The 20148-nt window shown below is 50.2% G+C and overlaps 1 protein-coding gene across 4 annotated transcripts; it reads left to right on the top strand.

Annotated features, from left to right (window-relative positions):
• Positions 1-8659: 8659 nt before the first annotated feature.
• On the top strand, positions 8660-19375 carry LOC309336616 (tigger transposable element-derived protein 1-like). 4 transcript variants are annotated; one of them, XR_014154056.1, is made up of 6 exons: positions 8661-9028; positions 9564-9637; positions 10929-11003; positions 11697-13469; positions 15013-15287; positions 17010-17148. XR_014154056.1 is itself a non-coding variant. In XM_081852654.1 (5 exons), exons 2-5 carry the CDS (start codon positions 9604-9606, stop codon positions 18902-18904), a joined length of 2235 nt encoding a protein of 744 aa, XP_081708780.1. In that variant the 5' UTR covers positions 8660-9028; positions 9564-9603; the 3' UTR covers positions 18905-19375. The 4 variants fall into 4 exon arrangements, 3 of the variants coding, with proteins under 3 accessions (XP_081708780.1, XP_081708782.1, XP_081708781.1); XM_081852654.1 differs by lacking the exon at positions 11697-13469 and having other exon boundaries at positions 8660-9028; positions 15013-15243; positions 17010-19375; XM_081852656.1 differs by lacking the exon at positions 17010-17148 and having other exon boundaries at positions 14957-15055.
• The last annotated feature ends 773 nt before the right edge of the window (positions 19376-20148 follow it).

The raw sequence follows: 20148 nt of genomic DNA, 5'->3' as shown, positions 1-20148 counted from the left end.
CAAGTTTTTGTGCTTGGTTCCAAGACAGCTCTGCCCAATTGCATTAAAATATAGCAACCATAGACATTTAGGACTAGTTTATACAATCAGCAGAACACGGTAGAATGTTCTCCTGGACTTTTAACACTTTTAACGCTCCAAGTAAGAGGTTCCATGTTTTTATTGATGTCTATCATGAATAAAAATCCCTGCACCATGAAAACTAGCAGATCAGGGGAATGACTAGGCTAAACTCTCTTCCCTGACATGCTAGCTTTCTATATGCACAAATGTGGATTCCATCCTTCAAATAAGTACAGTCCAGCTTTACCTTTTGCAGAATGTATCATTAGCCTAGCTTCCTGCTCTACATGATCTTTCTAAGCCATTACCAATATTCCTGCATTGCAGGGGGTTGGACTAGATGATGATGATGATGGAGATGATGATAATGATGATGATGATAATAATAATAATAATAATAATAAATTTTTTTTAAATTTATATCCTGCCCTCCCCAGCCAAAGCTGGGCTCAGAGCAGCTAACAACAATAAAAGTAACACAGCATTCTAAAAACAATTCATTCTAAAATCAATTCAAAATCAAATTAATGGCAACCATTCTGAAGGCAACCCTGTTTAGGGAAGTTTTTAATATTTAATGCTGTATTGTTTTTAACACTCGATTGGGAGCAGCCCAGAGTGGTTGGGGAAACTCAGCAAGATGGGCAGGGTATAAATAAATTATTATTATTATTATTATTATTATTATTATTATTATTATTATTACCATTGGGCTAGCGTTCTATGAGGATTACCAAAGGAGGGGGGCCCTTCCAACTCTACCATTTATGATTCTATGGATCCTTTGAAGTGGAAATGCTAGTAGTCGACCTTCTAGAGCCCTAGACAAAGGGCTATACAGTGGTACCTCGGGTTAAGTACTTAATTCGTTCCAGAGGTCCGTTCTTAACCTGAAACTGTTCTTAGCCTGAAACACCACTTTAGCTAATGGGGCCTCCTGCTGCTGCCGCGCTGCCAGAGCACGATTTCTGTTCTCTTCCTGAAGCAAAGTTCTTAACCTGAGGTAATATTTCTGGGGTAGCCGAGTCTGTAACCTGAAGCGTATGTAACCTGAAGCGTATGTAACCCGAGGTACCACTGTATTTTGTTGCAACAGTTAAGTCAAATCTCCAACTTTTATTTCAATGGACTTTGGATTGGGCTGTGAGGGAGGTAATAGATTAGGTGGGTAGATTAGATAAAAGAAGTAGATCAGAGCGATGTTGTAGCGAGGGATCAGATATTTTGTGGAGCTGAGTAATTCCCGTATAAAACAGTCCCACTGGAGCAACTGAAGCAGACTGCTCTGTACCCCTTTGTAAGACGCCACCGTGCCCCTTTATAAAGAGGCTGGTGGAAACAGGTTGGCAGTTCTGTCACTCTTGGTGCCATGGGAAACAGCAGGAATAAGTCTTACCTGCAAAACCACCTTGATAGTTTTCTGCATAGGATGACCTGAGAGAGACAGACAGACAGACAGACACACACACACACACACACACACACCCCCCTCTCACAAAAAGACCTTGGACTGCCTTGAATCTCACTGGGGGGTGGGGTGCATTTCGTTCCTTGCGTCAGCACAATGATTTCATACTGGATGTTGTTAAGAACCTGTTTTCGGTATCCTGGGGAATATCTACGCCCCGCGCCCCCAATTTCTTCCTGCGTTGTACCACTTCCCACACCTCTTGTTGTAACGTTACTACCTGTATACACCAAACTGACCTCATTTGACCGGAATGCCGTCTGCTATCGGAGGTTTTTCCTGGGGGAAAGAAACCCCAGCCAAGGTCTCAAAGAGTTGATTTTTAGGAGTGTTAAGATTATACATGGTGCCCGAGTAAGGAAGCAAAAGGCCAGTTTTCAATACTTGATTTCATCTTTTAGGGTTGCAACAGGCCAGAAAAATAAGCCAGCCTGGTTCGCTCCTGTTCCTTTAATGAAGGCTTAATAATCAGAACAGATGAACATGGGAGTCAGATCATTGGTCCATCTAGTTTAGTATTGTCTGCACTGACTGGCAGCAGCTGTCCAGGTGTTTCAGGCCGGGGTCTCCCAGCCGTACCTGGAGGTGCCAGGGATCAAAACTGGAATCTGCCAAACAGACACTCAGCCACTGAGCTTTGGCCCTTTTCTGCGAAACCAGCCACATGAAGCTGTTCATGGCATGGAGTTACAGCATTGCTACCGCCTGATCATAGAGGGGACCTCAGAGGTCATTCAGTCCAACCCCCCTGCTAATGCGGGAAATCCACTTCTGCAGCATCGCTGGTATCCTAACCACTGCAGGTCAAGCAGCTGCTTAAGGGACAATAAAAGGGGCTTGCATCGAAAGCTGATGCAAAAGTGTTCATAATTCCCATCCTTTTTACTTCCAAGGAGAAAGCCCAGCACACTAAAGGGAGATCGAAACCTGTCATGTCTGCTATTCCAAAGAAGGGACAACCCTGCATACTTGAGCACTGGAGAAAGGCCATTCAATGTCCTGTACCTGCCTTCCTTAACTGGGACTTTGAAGTTGTGCATTGTGATTTCCTGTCCCTTTACTGTTTTGCTCTCAAGGCCAAATGTTGAAGGGAGCACTTGGCAGTTGCTTAGCAACCACAGGCTATAATGCCTCCCCAGCCACTTCCGGCTGGACCAAGAAGTGGTCCAGGAGCATCTCTTCCAAGTCCTTCCTTCTTCCCACAATGCCCCCACAGTCAGGTGAAAGTGGGTTGTGTGTCCCCTACAGCCAGCTTTGCAGTGTCTCCAACCGCCCCATCCATCATCTTGAAGAGATGGAACAGCCTTTCGAAAGATGTTAGAAATTAGAACAGCTTTTCCCCCCAGGAGGAGGGCACACCTTGCGTGTAGAGGTCTCTCACCGATGTCAGCAACTCTCAGCAAACTGATTGTTGTTGTTGTTTAGTCGTTTAGTCGTGTCCGACTCTTCGTGACCCCATGGACCAGAGCACGCCAGGCACTCCTGTCTTCCACTGCCTCCCGCAGTTTGGTCAAACTCATGCTGGTAGCTTCGAGAACACTGTCCAACCAAGCAAACTGATTAGATGAAACCAAGTGTGGGTTTAGCGAGAATTTGGTGGTAGGCTGTCCTCACCTTTTGTGCGTTTCTGATCCAGCTGTGTCTGAAGTGAGCAGGAACTTGTACGTACGTATTGTGAATAACATAGACTAGGGGAATAAAAGTGAATAAATCTTGATCTATGTGCAGAGCTGTTTTTCTCCCCAGTTTTCTCTGGAAATAGGAAGGATGGGCGACGTGGTGGTAAAGTCTCCGAGCTGTCCTTTTTATGTCAAAAGAAGAGCCTGCCAGTGGCCCACCCGGGCCAGCATCCTGTTCACACTGTGGCCTACCAGATGCCTATGGGAAACCCGCAAGCAGGATCCGAGCACAAGAGCCCTCTTTCCTGCCATTTCCAGCAACTGGCCTTCAGAAACATTAGGGCCTTCAACCATGTAGGCAGAGCAGGGCCATCAAGGTGCTATGCAGGGCTAACTGGTGTTTGTGAAGAGGGATTGACAGTTAAACCACTCTGGGAATTGTAGCTCTGTGAGGAGAATAGGGGTCTCCTAACAACTCCCAGCACCCTTAATAATAATAATAATAATAATTTTTATTTATACCTGGCCAGAGCTGGGCTCAGGGTGGCTAACACCAGTAAAATTACAATAAAAACATAATAAAGGTAAAGGGACCCTTGACCGTTAGGTCCAGTCGCGGACGACTCTGAGGTTGCGGCCCTCATCTCGCTCTATAGGCCGAGGGAGCCGGTGTACAGCTTCCGGGTCATGCGGCCAGCATGACTAAGCCACTTCTGGCAAACCAGAGCAGCGCACGGAAACACCAGAGCGGTACCTATTTATCTACTTGCACTTTGATGTGCTTTTGAACTGCTAGGTGGGCAGGAGCTGGGACCGAACAATGGGAGCTCACCCTGTCGCGGGGATTCGAACCGCCAACCTTCTGATCGGCAAGCCCTAGGCTCAGTGGTTTAGATGACAACGCCACCCACGTCCCGGAAAAAACAACAACACATGGGGGAACAATTTAAAATACAGGTTAAAATGCAATTTAAAATGCAGCCTCATTTTAAAAGTAGCCCATGGATCAAAACCGTAAGGGGAGGGAAAACATAAGGGTCAGACTGAGTCCAAACCAAAGGCCAGGCAGAACAGCTCCATCTTGCAGGCCCTGCGGAAAGATGTCAAGTCCCACAGGGCCCTGGTCTCTTGTGACAGAGCGTTCCACCAAGTTGGGGCCAGTACTGAAAAGGCCCTGGCCCTAGTTGAGACCAATCTAACCACCTTGCGACTTGGGACCTCCAAAGTGTTGTCATTTGTCGACCTTAAGGTCTATAGTGGGGCATACCAGGAGAGGTGGTCCCGTAGGTACGTGGGTCCTTAACAAACTACAGTTTCCAAGATTATTTTGGGAGAAGCCATGACGGTTGAAGCAGTATATTGGTGCTTTAAACATGTGGCTCATCATAGCACATGCAACCGAACCCCTGAATTATCACTGAGGCTCTTCTAAATTCATATTGATTGATCCTGAAGTACCTTCTGAGACCTACCAGGAATAAAGGTAAAGGAACACCTGGCAATTCAGTCTAGTCACGAACGACTCTGGGGTTGCGGCGCTCATCTTGCTTTAAAGGCTGAGAGAGCCGGCATTTGTCTGCTTCCACAGACAGTTTTTCCGGGTCATGAGGCTCTTATGGTACTAGGGGGTTGCCCCGTGTTGTTGTTGTTTAGTGGTTTAGTCAAGTCTGACTCTTCGTGACCCCATGGACCAGAGCACGCCAGGCATTCCTGTCTTCCACTGCCTCCCGCAGTTTGGTCAAACTCATGCTGGTAATAATAATAATAATAATAATAATAATTTATTATTTGTACCCCGCCCATCTGGCTGGGTTTCCCCAGCCACTCTGGGCGGCTTCCATAAAAACCAGAAATACATTAAAATATCACAGATTAAAAACTTCCCTGAACAGGGCTGCCTTCAGATGTCTTCTGAATGTCAGGTAGTTATTTATCGCTTTGACATCTGATGGGAGGGCGTTCCACAAGGCGGGTGCCACTACCGAGAAGGCCCTCTGCCTGGTTCCCTGTAGCTTTGCTTCTCGTAATGAGGGAACCGCCAGAAGGCCCTCGGCGCTGGACCTCAGCGTCCGGGCAGAACGATGGGGGTGGAGACGCTCCTTCAGGTATACTGGGCCGAGGCCGTTTAGGGCTTTAAAGGTCAACACCAGCACTTTGAATTGTGCTCGGAAACGTACTGGGAGCCAATGTAGGTCTTTCAAGACCGGTGTTATGTGGTCTCGGCGGCTGCCCCCAGTCACCAGTCTAGCTGCCGCATTCTGGATTAGTTGTAGTTTCCGAGTCACCTTCAAAGGTAGCCCCACGTAGAGCGCATTGCAGTAGTCCAAGCGGGAGATAACTAGAGCATGCACCACTCTGGCGAGACAGTCCGCGGGCAGGTAGGGTCTCAGCCTGCGTACCAGGTGGAGTTGGTAGACAGCTGCCCTGGATACAGAATTGACCTGCGCCTCCATGGACAGCTGTGAGTCCAAAATGACTCCCAGGCTGCGCACCTGGTCCTTCAGGGGCACAGTTACCCCATTCAGGACCAGGGAGTCCTCCACACCAGCCCGCCCCCTGTCCCCCAAAAACAGTACTTCTGTCTTGTCAGGATTCAGCCTCAATCCATTAGCCGCCATCCATCCTCCAACCGCCTCCAGGCACTCACACAGGACCTTCACCGCCTTCACTGGTTCTGATTTGAAAGAGAGGTAGAGCTGGGTATCATCTGCATATTGATGGACACCCAGTCCAAACCCCCTGATGATCTCTCCCAGCGGCTTCATATAGATGTTAAAAAGCATGGGGGAGAGGACGGAACCCTGAGGCACCCCACAAGTGAGGGCCCAGGGGTCTGAACACTCATCCCCCACCACCACTTTCTGAACACGGCCCAGGAGGAAGGAGCGAAACCACTGTATAACAGTGCCCCCAGCTCCCAGCCCCTCTAGACGGTCCAGAAGGATGTTATGGTCGATTGTATCAAAGGCCGCTGAGAGATCCAGCAGAACTAGGAAACAGCTCTCACCTTTGTCCCTAGCTCGCCGGAGATCATCAACCAGCGCGACCAAGGCAGTTTCAGTCCCATGATGAGGCCTGAATCCCGATTGGAAGGGATCCAAATGGTCCGCATCCTCCAGGCGTGCCTGGAGTTGTTCAGCAACCACGCGCTCAATCACCTTGCCCAAGAATGGAAGATTTGAGACTGGGCGATAGTTGGCCATACTGGCCGGGTCTAAAGATGGTTTTTTAAGAAGCGGTTTGATGACCGCCTCTTTCAGCGGATCTGGGAATGCTCCCTCACAGAGAGAAGCATTCACCACCCCGCAGAGCCCATCGCCCAGCCCTTCCCGGCTTGCTTTTATTAGCCAGGATGGGCAAGGATCCAGGAGACAGGTGGTTGGTTTCACGCGTCCAAGCAGCCTGTCCACATCCTCGGGGGTAATGGATTGAAATCGATTCCATGCAACTTGACCAGACAGAGCTCTAGCACTCTCCCGCCCCAGCCCTGCTCCCACGGTGGTGTCTAGCTCCTTCCGAATATGAGTGATTTTATCTGCAAAAAACTTTGCAAAATCGTTGCAGGAGATCTTGGGGTCTTTACAAAGCCCCGGTGGTAAAGGTGGTTCCGTTAAATTACGAACCACCTGAAAAAGTCTCCTGCTACTATTTTCTGCAGATGCAATAGAGGCGGTGAAGAAAGTCTTCTTCGCCGTCGCTATCGCCACTTGGTAGGCTCGACGTTGAGCTCTAACCTGTGTCCGGTCAGATTCGGAGTGAGTTTTTTGCCACCGACGCTCTAGCCGTCTCAGCGATTGTTTCATCGCCCTCAGCTCCGAAGAAAACCACGGAGCTGTCCGGGCTCCATGCAATCGGAGAGGGCGCTTCAGAGCCAGACAGTCGATAGCCCTGGTTAACTCCGCATTCCAGCGGGCCACCAGGGAATCAGCTGAAAGGCCATCAACATGGGATAAGGCATCCCCTACCACTCTCTGGAAACCATTTGGATCCATTAAGTGGCGGGGGCGGACCATCCGAATTGGTCCCACCTCCCTGCAGAGGGGAAGGGTCGCGGAGAAGTCCAGTTGCACCAGGAAGTGATCTGACCATGGCACTTCTTTTGTTTCACTTTTACTTAGTGTCAGATCACCCACGTCACTAGAGGTGAACACCAGGTCTAAGGCATGTCCATGACTATGAGTTGGGCCAAACTTATTCAGGGACAGCCCCATGGAGGCCATGCTTTCCACGAAGTCCCGAGCAGCCCCTTGTAAGGTCGTGTCGGCATGGATGTTAAAATCCCCTAGGACAACCAAACTAGGTGTCTCCAGGAGAAAATCCGCCACGACCTGAAGCAGCTCAGACAGGGAATCCTTGGTGCAGCGGGGAGGTCGGTACACCAAAAGGAATCCTGTACTGCCCCTATTGCCCAACTTCCAGAACATGCACTCAGAAAACTGGATCTTCCCAGTAGGACGCCTGGTGCAAGCTAGTGACTTCCTAAAAATCACTGCAACCCCCCCTCCCCGCCCACATGACCTGGGTTGCTGTGCGTAAGAGAAACCTGGTGGGCAAGCAGCGGCAAGGACAGGCCCATCTGCTTCCTCCAACCAGGTCTCTGTCACACATGCCAGGTCAAGACCTCCATCCACAATCAGGTCGTGGATGGCAGTGGTTTTATTCATCATTGACCTGGCATTACACAGCAACACCTTCAGGTCATGTAGGTTTCCCCTGTTGATTCCAGTATCCATCCGGTCAAGGCCAGACCCGGAGGCAGGGATAGTCTTCAAACAACGACTAAACCTGCCTCCTCGGTAATGACATGGTCTGGTCTTAGCGTAACTCCGCCTCCTGCCCATGGTAGCTTCAAGAACACTGTCCAACCATCTCGTCCTCTGTCATCCCCTTCTCCTTGTGCCCTCCATCTTTCCCAACATCAGGGTCTTTTCCAGGGAGTCTTCTCTTCTCATGAGGTGGCCAAAGTATTGGAGCCTCAGCTTCAGGATCTGTCCTCCCAGTGAGCACTCAGGGCTGATTTCCTCCAGAATGGATAGGTTTGATCTTCTTGCAGTCCATGGGACTCTCAAGAGTCTCCTCCAGCACCAGAATTCAAAAGCATCAATTCTTCGGCGATCAGCCTTCTTTATGATCCAGCTCTCACTTCCATACATCACTACTGGGAAAACCATAGCTTTAACTATACGGACCTTTGTTGGCAAGGTGATGTCTCTGCTTTTTAAGACGCTGTCTAGGTTTGTCATTGCTTTTCTCCCAAGAAGCAGGCGTATTTTAATTTCGTGGCTGCTGTCACCATCTGCAGTGATCATGGAGCCCAAGAAAGTAAAATCTCTCACTGCCTCCATTTCTTCCCCTTCTATTTGCCAGAAGGTGATGAGACCAGTGGCCATGATCTTCTCCTGATCCTTTCTGAGGATCCAGCAGAGGGCTCTGGCTGCTGCTTCTCAGCCATGGAGGCTGCTGTCTTCTCCCCTCCTTTCCTCCGGCTGCATCCGGGGTTGAGCTTCCTGGGTCAGCAAGCGGCAGCAGCTGCTGCATCCATAGTGACCTGGGCGTCCGTGAGGCCTCCCCACCCCACCCCGCCCCCTGCAAGCTGCAGCGGAAGCTGCCCGCACGGCCCACTTTGCAACCCGATCCCAGGAGTGGGAGGCTAGATCGGGCCGCAAACGCCGCCACTACTCTGCTCCCGGAGAGGTGGAGGAGGAGCAGGCAACCTGGAAACTGCAGGAGGTTGCAAAGCAAGGCTGAGCCCGAGAAAGGAGCAAGCAAGCAAACAAACCACGCTTGCAATCTCTCCGGGGAGAGGCTCCGAAAAGGCGGGAGCAGAATCGGCAAGGATGGAGCCGGGCTGCAGTCTCTCCCCGCACTTCATTTGAGAGTAAGTCCCCTATAATTCAATGGCGCTTCAAGGTTGGAAGAGGGCCAGGCCTCTGTTTGAAGTCATAGACATAGGAGCCAGTTCCTAGGGGCCGATGAGTCTTGCTGGGTGACTTGGGGACAGTCCCTGTCTCTCTCAGCCTGGCCTACTCCACAGGGCTGTTGTTGTGAGACTAAACGGGGAAGGAAGAGAACCACATAATAATAATATTTTATTTATATCCCGCCCTCCCCAGCCGAAGCCGGGCTCAGAGCGGCTAACAACAATAAAACACATACGCTGCCAGGAGCTCCTTGGAGGAGAGGCGGGATATAAATGCCAATACAAGAAATAAACAAAGTGCACCAAATGTTGGGATTTGAGTCTTTGAGTTCTGACAAGTCGTGCACCGACCAGCCCCTCTGCCCTTGGTCTCTCATCCTACAAAGACCGCCTCTCCCCCAAGCCCTAGGCCTAGAGGAACCTGATTAACTCCTCTGCATTCCTCAGTCCTACCACATGTTTAAGTGTGGAGGACGGTTGTCTGTCATTTCAGGGGTTTCCCACATCTGCTGAAGCGCCTGGTGACCAAAATCATGCAGGAGAACTACGACAACGTCATCTCACTGGGTAAGTAGCCATTTCCATGCTTTTTTTTGGGTTAGATATCAAGATGCTGCTGACATACTGTCTACGCCATCTTACCCCAAACTAGTGTCTCCCACCCTTCTCTGATGCTGTGGACTATAAGTCCCATCAGTCCCGAACCACTGGCTGGGACTGATGGGAACTATAGTCCAAAATATCTGGAAGGTACCAGATTGGGGGAAGGCTGGTCTGTATTGCCATGCCGCCTAATCAGAATTCCTTTGGGGTGAAAGGCACCATCATGCCAAACACAGCAGACCTTTAGTTGAGCTATTTATTTATTCATTCATTCATTTGTTCAGTCATTCCTTCATTCCACAAGATTTATATACAGTCATACCTTGGATCCCGAACGCCTTGCAAGTCAAACATTTTGGCTCCCGAACGCCACAAACCCGGAAGCTGCAGGAGCTTCCTGCAGCCAATCGGAAGCCACACCTTGGTTGTTGAATGTTTTCAGAAGTCGAACAGACTTCTGGAACGGATTTCGTTCAACTTCCAAGGTATGACTGTACTGCTTGATTGTAGTAAAACAGCAAAGCGGTTTTAAAAAAGAATAAAACTATCAGTTGGAAAACCAGTTAAAAACAAGTACGGTGGTACCTCCAGTTGCGGATTTTAAGCTGAGGTTGCATGGTCATCTGTCAGATGCTTTAGCTGAGATTCCTGCATTTCAAGAGCTTGGACTACAATTCTATGATTCTATGAAATATACCAAATATAGCCATATTTCATCGAGACTTGCCACCCCTGTGCTTGGCCTGTTGTATAAGTAACAAATGGTTGCCAAATGGAGGCAAAATGTGTAGGTTTTGCTGCACCTTGATATGTCCTTAATTTATAATACTTTGTAAGTCAGTTTCTCGGAGATGAGAATAAACATTACTTGACCGAACCATCTATCTAAAGGAAAATCCAAAGACTCTATCCTCTGTTTTGGCTAGCAGTGCATTCTACTGCTTCTAGCAGAAGCTCTTCCCTACATCGTGCTATGGGACCCACTTAACTAGGCATGCCAGGGCTTGGACCCAGGAACTTCTGCATGCATAGGGTTGCCATACTGCAGAAAGTAAAAACCAGGACTCCCTGAAAGTTGTTGAGCCTAAGGCATATGGCAGCCCTAGGCATGCATGGCTTGTGCTCCGCACACTAGGCCATATGGCCACTCTCTCCAATGGACTTAGCCCTGGACTGACCCCTTTATGCGCTGCTCTAATCTTGGGAGCATCTCTCCACTTCCTCTGACTTGCCCCTTCTCTTTCTGTCTCCACAGCGGAGGAGATCGCCATCAGTTGGCCCCGGATCACAGCTTTTGCTGAGTCCCACAGGAGGAGAGGATTTGTCCCTGGTAAGTTGGCATGGAGGAAGGCATCTGGCGGTACCCACCCACCCACCCACTAGGGCTGTGCGATACCTGCTTTTCAGCATCGCCAAAAAAAAATCACCAGCAAAACACCGCAATATAGATCACGAAGTCTGAAATAAGGATGGAGCTATGTGGAGGAATTGGCTGGCTTCACGTGTCTTTTTTTCCTGCGTCGTGATTTTTGCATAGCACGCACACATGCAAACAAGTACCATGATGCGCGATATATTGCCAGGTCAAAATTATGAAGCAAGTCTCACGATACTGGCTTCAAACTGGCCTTCGGCGATATGTTGCCCAGCCGTAACACACATCATGTACTGCAAGAGTGCCCCTCTGGAAGGGGACACAGTCAAACCTCGGTTTTCGAACGTCTCGGCTGCCGAACAATTCGGTTTTCGGACGTCGAAAACCTGGAAGTAAATGCTTTGGTTTTCGAAGGCGCTTCGGAAATCGAACGTGCCACATTGCCTCCGCTGAGTGTCGGCTGTTGCGTCCTGAGCAACCGCGGAAAATGGAGATGATATTTGGCGCTATGTAGTTGGCTTATTATTATTTGGCTTATGATTTGGCTTATTTTATTTTATGCTTATTTGGTGTGAAAAAACCGAGGTACCACAGTATTTGGCTTATTTTATTTTTATTTTATTTTATGCTTATTTGGTGTGGTGTGAGAAATGGAAAGAAGCTGCGAAGAAGCCAAGAGAACCATGGACAGAACAACAACAGCGGTGGAGAAGGAAAATATTTCCAAACACGCAAGTGGTGTCCCTGTATGTCGTCCAACAACGCAGTTTGGTATGGCCGAATCTACAATTGGTAGCATCTTAAAAAATAAAGGAGCCGTTGGAGGAGCCGATGTCGCAAGAGGCGTTGAAACACTTGCAAGACAAAGAACACAGACAATTGAAGAAGTGGAAAAATGGCTTACCATATGGATAAATGAAAAACTGTTGGCCGGTGACCACATTTCTGAGAAAGTAATTTGTGAAAAAGCTTTACAGTTGCATGCCGACCTCACCCAAAACACCCCTGGAACAAGTGCTGAGAGTTGTATTTTCAAGGCAAGTAGAGGGTGGCTTGATAATTTTAAGAGGAGGAGTGGCATTCACAGTGTGGTGAGACACGGCAAAGCTGCCGACAAAGGAAATGCCGACCGATTTGTTTTGGAATTTAAAGATTACGTTAAGGCTGAGGGTTTCCTTCCGCAGCAAGTTTTCAACTGTGATGAGACAGGCCTCTTTTGGAAAAGAATGCCAAAGAGGACCTGCATAAGAAAGGAGGAGGAATTATGGCCAGGGCACAAGCCCATGAAAGACAGACTTTCCCTTTTATTTTGTGCGAATGCAAGTGGAGATTTTAAGTTGAAGCCGTTGCTGGTCTACCATTCTGTGAACCCCAGGGTATTTAAGAAAAACAACGTCATGAGAAGCAAATTGCATGTGATGTGGAGGGCGAACAGCAAAGCTTGGGTAACCAGGCAGTTTTTTATCGAGTGGGTTCATGAAGTGTTTGGGCCAAGTGTGAAAAAATACCTCCGAGACAAACATCTTCCCATGAAGTGCCTACTTGTTGTGGATAACGCTCCAGCTCACCCTCCAAGCTTGGAAGGCGAGTTGGTGGAAGAGTTCAGCTTCATCAGTGTCAAGTTTTTGCCCCCCAACACGACTTCTCTCATCCAGCCCATGGACCAGCAGGTCATATCTAATTTTAAGAAGCTTTACAACCGAGCCCTGTTCCAAAGGTGCTTTGAGGTGACCTCAGACACAGGCCTGACCCTCAGGGAGTTCTGGAAGAACCATTTCAGTATCCTACATGGCTTACATCTCATAGACAAAGCATGGAGGGACGTGTCTCAAAGAACACTGAAGTCAGCCTGGAAGAAATTGTGGCCAGAAGCTGTCCCGGACCGCGTACCTGAGGACGTTGAAGAGGATGCTCTTATTGTTGAGGATATTGTGTCTCTGGGGAAGTCCATGGGCTTGGAAGTGAGTCAGGATGATGTGGAGGAGTTAGTGGAGGAGCACAAGATGGAGCTCACCGCAGAAGAACTTCGAAACGTTCTGATGGAGCAGCAACAGGCTGCAGCTGAGGAATTGTTTTTGCAGGAGGAGGAGAGAAGAGAAAGTGTTCCTACCGCACTGATCGAAGACATGTGTGCAAAATGGGCTGAACTGCAAGTTTTTGTTGAAAAATATCACCCCGATAAAGCCGCCGTGAGCCACGCCACGAGCACTTTCAATGATCATGCGATGTCTCACTTCAGACAAATTTTGAAACGTCGGGAAGAAGAGCAAATGTCCCTTGAGAAATGGTTAGCGAGGAAAAGATCCAGTGAGGCTGAACCAGGTGTCAGTGGTGTAAAAAAAATCAAGGGAATGCAGGAGAGCAGTAACCCACAGTGATTATCGAAGAAGGACCCCCCCCCAAAAAACCCCATCATTGCAGGTAAGAAAAATTTACATTTATCATCTGCGTTGTGTTTATTTATTATTGCTTTTGCAATACAGTTTAATGTGTTTATTGCTTTCATTGTGTATCATTAGATAGTAAAATTCAAGTTAAATTGCTGTATTAGAGGTAATAATAATAATAATAATAATAATAATTTATTATTTGTACTCCGCCCATCTGGCTGGGTTTCCCCAGCCACACTGGGCGGCTTCCACAAAGGCCAAAAATAAACTAAGATGTCACAAATTAAAAACTTCCCTGAACTTAAGATGTCTTCTGAATGTCAGGTAGTTGTTTATCGCTTTGACATCTGCTAGAAGGGCGTTCCACAGGGCGGGCGCCACTACCGAGAAGGCCCTCTGCCTGGTTCCCTGTAGCTTTGCTTCTCGCAATGAGGGAACCACCAGAAGGCCCTCGGCACTGGACCTCAGCGTCCGGGCAGAACGATGGGGGTGGAGATTTTAAAGGTCTGGAATGGATTGATCCATTTTGCATTGCTTTCTATGGGAAACTGCGCCTCGGTTTCCGAACCTGAACGGTCTTTGGGAATGGATTACGTTCGAAAATCGAGGATCCACTGTAATGCAGTAATCTTGGGGAAGCGTTGCAGAACAACCAGTTATAAATCTAATACATAAATCAGTAAATAAGCAGGATGACGTTTGCACAGTCCAGCATGAACCCACCACTTATATGCTATTATTGTCTCAGTGTTATATTGCAGAATGCAGAAGAAACTGACCTGTCTCAAAATCCCTTTTGTTTTGCTAATCCATCTGCATACCATACTCTTTTTTTAAGCATCTGTGCCCTTGCTTTTGAGATGCTTTTACCTGCTTTATCTGTCTCTGTTTCTATTGTGTTTACTATTTTATTATGCTATTTTTTAAAAATAAAAACCATTATATATATATATATATATATATATATATATATATATATATCAGCAGCGCTGATCCTAAAACAGAAGGGTGGATGTTATTTAATTCTTAAATAAAAAAGAAAAGAAAATTCAGGTCTGTTCATTGGCATGGGAGCTGTACCAGTTTAATACAGTGGTACCTTGGGTTACAGACGCTTCAGGTTACAGACTCCGCTAAACAAGAAATAGTACCTCGGGTTAAGAACTTTGCTTCAGGATGAGAACAGAAATCGTGCAGCTGCAGTGGGAGGCCCCGCTAAAGCGGTACCTCAGGTTAAGAACAGTTTCAGGTTAAGAACATATTAAGTTCTTAACCCGAGGTACCACTGGATTATGGCAAGAAGGAGTGAGAACTCCCCATTATTCTGTTGGTCTTGCTCCAGGCTGACGCCGGGGACAGTTTGGCCTATTTTTAAGTCAGCGTCTGTAACTGTGCTTTTTAAAAGTGGCTTGGTGCACAGACGTTAACCATTGTTCACCTCCATGCTATAAAAAGCTTCCCTTGCTCATTTCCTGTATATCAACCTGCCATTAAGACATGGTCCTGTTTGGTTGGCAGCCCTGACTGGGCACCCCAGTCTGATCAGCGTCCCATTTTGTCCCCCCGTGGTGCAGACGTGGAGCCCGATCAGGGCCAAGCAGAACAGACCCCAATGCAAGATTCAACGGCAGCTGGCCCCAGCGAAAGTGGGATGAATGCCGACCTCCGCCGGCAGCTGGGCCTCATTCTGCAGACAGCCGGCAGGAACCAGGTGGAGAAGATGTTGCGGGAGCTGGTGAAAGAGCAGAGCCAGGAAGGGAAGCGGAAAGCCCGGAAGAAGGCGCCAAAAAGCCCCAAGGATGAAGGTGGGCGCGGCTCGTGGCACGAGCTGCAGTGCCGGTAAAACAGGGTGTGTGTGAAACTCCTAAGAAATAAGAACAAAACTCAGCTCAGTGAGGCTGCCAGCCTCTGGCAGGGCCAGCTTGGGCTTCCTGCCTTCCCCCTGAACCTGTTTGATAGATTGATTATTCTTTATTGAACTTACCAGGCACCCAAAGGGTCTCCAAGCGACTTCTGTTTAATCATCTTTTATGTATGGCATTTACATAAATGATTCTGCCTCTCAGTTTAAGCTCCACAACAGGTAGGCTACGCCAAGAGACAATGATTGGCCCAAAGTCACGCAGTGAGCTTAATGGCCGAGTGGGGATTTGAACCCTGGTCTCCCAGGTCTTAGTCGGAGACCTTAATCACTACACCACACTGGCTTCCTTACCTTCTCTTCCTGCCCCACTGTCCCCCAGGATCAGATGAGGGGTGAAATGTGAGGAGCAGACGTGCAGGCGTGGTCTTCGCTTGCTTGCATGCATCTCGGATAGGGAGATATATCAGTTGAGGTGGGGGGCGGGCGTCTCTATTGGAGCAGCTGCCTCATTGGGTGCACAACTAGGGGTAGCTGAGATCCCTAAGACTGATGGACATGCCATTTCCTAACTTGTAAGCGTCCTTCTGGTGATAAAGAGGTCGTTCTTCACTCCAGACATTCCTTGCCTGGTGGTGGGAATGTTGTGGATAGTAGGAGAAGATATATTGATTAAATATTATCCTTCCTCACTCACGCTAGTGAGATAGTAGCAAAGCACATTCCTGGAAGCAAGTTCATGAATTTGTTAGAATCATAGAAGTTGAGCAGTTTAGTCTGGCTCGTCCAGATTGGATTGTTCCTGGTAAATTTCCCCTTTAAACGTAAAGGTAAAGGGACCCCTGACCATTAGGTCCAGTCATGGCTGACTCTGGGTTGCGGCGCTCATCTCGCTTTACTGGCCGAGGGAGCCGGCGTACAGCTTCCGGGTCATGTGGCCAGCATGACTAAGCCGCTTCTGGCGAACCAGAGCAGCGCACAGAAACGCTGTTTACCTTCTTGCCGGAGCGGTACCTATTTATCTACTTGCACTTTGACGTGCTTCCGAACTTCTAGGTTGGCAGGAGCAGGGACCAAGCAATGGGAGCTCACCCCGTCGCAGGGATTTGAAGCGCCAACCTTCTGATCAGCAAGCCCTAGGCTCTGTGGTTTAACCCACAGCGCCACCTGCGTCCCGTTAAATTTCCCCTTTAGTTCCCTCTTAAAAACAAGAATAACACCACAGTCTTCTTTAAAAAGTAATGGTAAAGTTTACTTACATTCAGTTCACAGTATGGTCCTGAAGGCTGGCTTTAGCTTGTAGTTACAGTTACAGTTGTAGAGAAAAAGAAGTCTAAGCTAGGCCTCAGACTTTCTACTTTGTGGCTTCCATCCTCTGTAAGGATGAGCCATGTGCTGCTGGTTAAGAGCCAGCAGAAGAGCAGCAAAAGAGCCAAAGGGCCAAAAGAGAAGGTCAAAAGTGGAAGATGGCTGCATGACTAGTCCGTTTATAGGGTTTGCTAGGGTCACGCCCATCTACCTGGTCACACACGGGGAGGATGCTCCAGACCAGGTGTGACAGGAAGTCCTCCCTGTCTGGAGCTACACTCCCCTGTGTATCCACTCTAGGAAACAGGAAATGTTGCATTTGACTGCTACTGTGAAGATACATCCCACACTAACAGCTCCATGACAACTTGTCTCTTCCCCCCCCCCCCAACGAAATGACAGCCGCTGAGGAGAACGAAGAGGAGCCACTTCAGGGGGAAATCAGTCTGGAGAAGGCAGAGCCGCCGGGTTCCCCGTCAACGGGGAGATTCAATAGCCCAGACGAGGCAGAAGAAGCCAGCGGTGGTCGGTGCCAGCTGGACCTCGAGGAGGGGCAGCTGCCGCGAGTTCCAGCGATCTGTCCGCCGGAGGCCAAGGCTCCCAAGAAGCTCCAAGACCGGCAGGAAAGGCCGGGAGTGTGCGTGGAGTGTGGGAAGAGCAACGCGAGCGGCAGCGGGCGAGGCCACAGCACCCCGACCCCGGAGAGGCCTCACCAATGCGGCGAGTGCGGGCGCTGTTTCCGTCAGCGCTCCATCCTGGCCAAGCACCAGAAGATCCACTCGGGCGAGAAGCCCTACCCGTGCACGGCTTGCGGCAAGCGCTTCAATCGCAGCTCCAACCTGGCTCAGCACCGCCGGGTGCACACGGGCGAGCGCCCCTTCCCCTGCGCCGCCTGCGGCAAGGCCTTCACCCAGAAGTCTGACCTGGAGCGCCACCAGCGCGTGCACACGGGAGAGCGGCCCTACGCCTGCCGCGACTGCGGCAAACGCTTCTCCGTCAGCTCTCACCTCGACCGCCACCGCCGCACCCACCGCCACGGCCTCCGGGAGGAGGAGCCCCCCGCAGCCCCCGCCGCCCACCGCTGCCCCGATTGCGGGAAATGTTTTGGGCAGCGCTCGGCGCTCTCCAAGCACCGCAAGACTCACTCCGGGGAGCGTCCTTATCAGTGCGGCGCATGCGGCAAGCGCTTCAGCCGCAGCTCCAACCTGGCGCAGCACCAGCGCATCCACACGGGCGAGCGGCCTTTCCCCTGCGGCGACTGCAGCAAGCGCTTCATTCAGCGCTCCGACTTGGAGCGGCACCAGCGGGTGCACACGGGCGAGCGCCCTTACACCTGCGCGCAGTGCGGGCGCGGCTTCTCCGTCAGCTCCCATCTCGACCGGCACCAGAGGGTCCACCAAGCCCAGGCGGCCGCCGCGGCCGCTCACCGCTGCCCTGAACACATCAAGGGGTTCCTTCTTGGGGCGGGCAGCAAAGCGGGTTTGAAACACCCTCTGTGCGGAAGCGCCAAGGGACGCTTCACGCGCAGCAGCCACTGCCTGGACTGCGGGAAGAGCCTGGGCAAAATGCCGCCGCTGTCGCTGCAACCGCCGACGGAGAAGCCCTTCAAGTGCGAGGATTGCGGGAAAGCTTTTGCCCAGCGCTCGGCGCTGGTGAAGCACCAGCGCATCCACACTGGGGAGAAGCCGTTCTCCTGCGCCGACTGCGGCAAGGCCTTCATCCAGCGGTCGGACTTGACCATCCACCGGCGCATGCACACGGGCGAGAAGCCGTACCGCTGCGATGCCTGCGGCAAGTGCTTCAGCGTCAGCTCCAACCTGCTGACGCACCAGCGCACCCACCTGGGCGAGAAGCCCTACGCCTGCGGGGAGTGCGGGAAGGCCTTCATCCAGCGCTCTGAGCTCACCATCCACCAGCGCACCCACACCGGGGAGAAGCCCTACAAGTGCGGCGTCTGTGGCAAGTGCTTCAGCCGCAGCTCCCACCTCAACCGGCACCAGCGCACCCACAGCAATGGCAAGGCCTTGGCCGGCAGCGCCGGGACGGCCCACACCACACTGCTGGCTGCCAGCGCTGCCAAACCTGCCGCTCCCCTGCCCGCCTCGGCCTTCTCAGCCTCCTTCGCTTCGCCTGGGCCCCTGCCTGCCCTGCCTTCCTTCCCCTCTTCTATCTCGTCCCTCCCGATCCCTTCTTTGGACCTGCCCTGGTCTCTGTCCTTTCCCTCTCGAGGCTTTTCCCACTCGTCCTTCTCTTCCCCTTCCCCCGGCGGGGCCCAGGCTTCATCTCTGATCAACTAAATCCTGCCTGCCCTACAGCTGCACACACGCCATATATGGAAAGCTTCCCCCCAAAGAATCCTGAGAACTAGTTTGTCAAGAGTGCTGGGAACTGTAGCTCTCTCTCCCTGTGTGCAAACGACAATTCTAGGATTTTTCGCGGAGGGGTGTGTGCGCTTCAGGTGTGTGGTATGTCTCCATTCCCTGCCTGGTGCTCTCCTTTTCCATCTAATGGCCACCTCTCATTCATCCCAGCTCTGTTCTCATCCTGCTTCCCTGGTTAAACAAGCACCACGTCATGCCCTGTTACAATTGCTTTGGCTTGAACATGGATCATCTGGTCACCTGGTGAGCATCCCTCATCACAGGCAAGTTTCTTCCCCTTGGCGGTTACATTGCCTGTGATGAATGATGCCACTGAAGGGAGCCAGTGACGAGTGAGACTGCACTGTGAGAAGGAAGTTTCCCCTCTGAACCTGAGTGTCTTAAGTTGCACGGGAAGGTCTTTTTAATAGGAGGGACCATTCAGAACTTCAGACCCACCACCCTCCTGCATGAACACTGCTTTGTGGACTGGAATGACGGAGGACTGCAAAAGTTGAACCACTGTTTATGTAGTTGAAAAGGACCAAGGGGGTCATCTCATCCAGCCCAATCTTTTTCCCAACGTGAGATTCAAACCCATGACCCTGAGATTAAGAGCCTGCTGCTCTGCCAGCTGAGCTATCCGGTTGTGTTTGGGTCTCCGTGATCATGAAAGCGACTTAGTGAAACGGTGGGCTCTCTCCTGCAGGGGTGGGGGCCTAATAGGAGCTGGAATTCAGTCATATCCGGAGGGTCAAAAGTTAGCCGCCCTTGCCCTGCTGCCCACACACCCTTTTGTCCTGTACTTCTCATTCCTCCTGTTCACGAACGAATGCAGCCTTCTTGGTCATCTTCAGAAGTTTTGGACTACAACTCCCATCAGCGCCAGCCAGCAAAAATATAATGTAGTCCAAAATATCTGGAGGATACCAGATTGGCAAAGGTTGACACAACGTAATGCAGATGAGCTTGCACCATAAGATTCATTAACACAAGGGGTTTTTTTAAGCTTGAAAAGGAGGAGGATTGGATTCTTCTATGATTCTAAACTGCATTTAAAGAACGGGAGGGGTGAAACTCCTGATTAATCGAGACTGTAGAGAGGTCTCACAATATAGAAGCAGCATGGAAGGCAGGAGAAGACTGTGAGTCCAAGGTTTGTTAAAAGGCAGCTGGCGTAT

This window comes from Podarcis erhardii (assembly GCF_964252035.2).
Source record: "Podarcis erhardii genome assembly, chromosome: 2".
NCBI lineage: Eukaryota > Metazoa > Chordata > Lepidosauria > Squamata > Lacertidae > Podarcis > Podarcis erhardii.
This window is presented reverse-complemented; position numbering and strand designations above follow the sequence as displayed.

Coding starts and splice junctions, on each gene's coding strand:
- LOC309336616 (XM_081852654.1), top strand. CDS start 9,604: ATGCAGGAGAACTACGACAACGTCATCTCACTGG. Junction 11,004..15,012: donor GAGGAGAGGATTTGTCCCTG/GTAAGTTGGCAT, acceptor CCCGTGGTGCAG/ACGTGGAGCCCGATCAGGGC. Junction 15,244..17,009: donor AAAAAGCCCCAAGGATGAAG/GTGGGCGCGGCT, acceptor ACGAAATGACAG/CCGCTGAGGAGAACGAAGAG.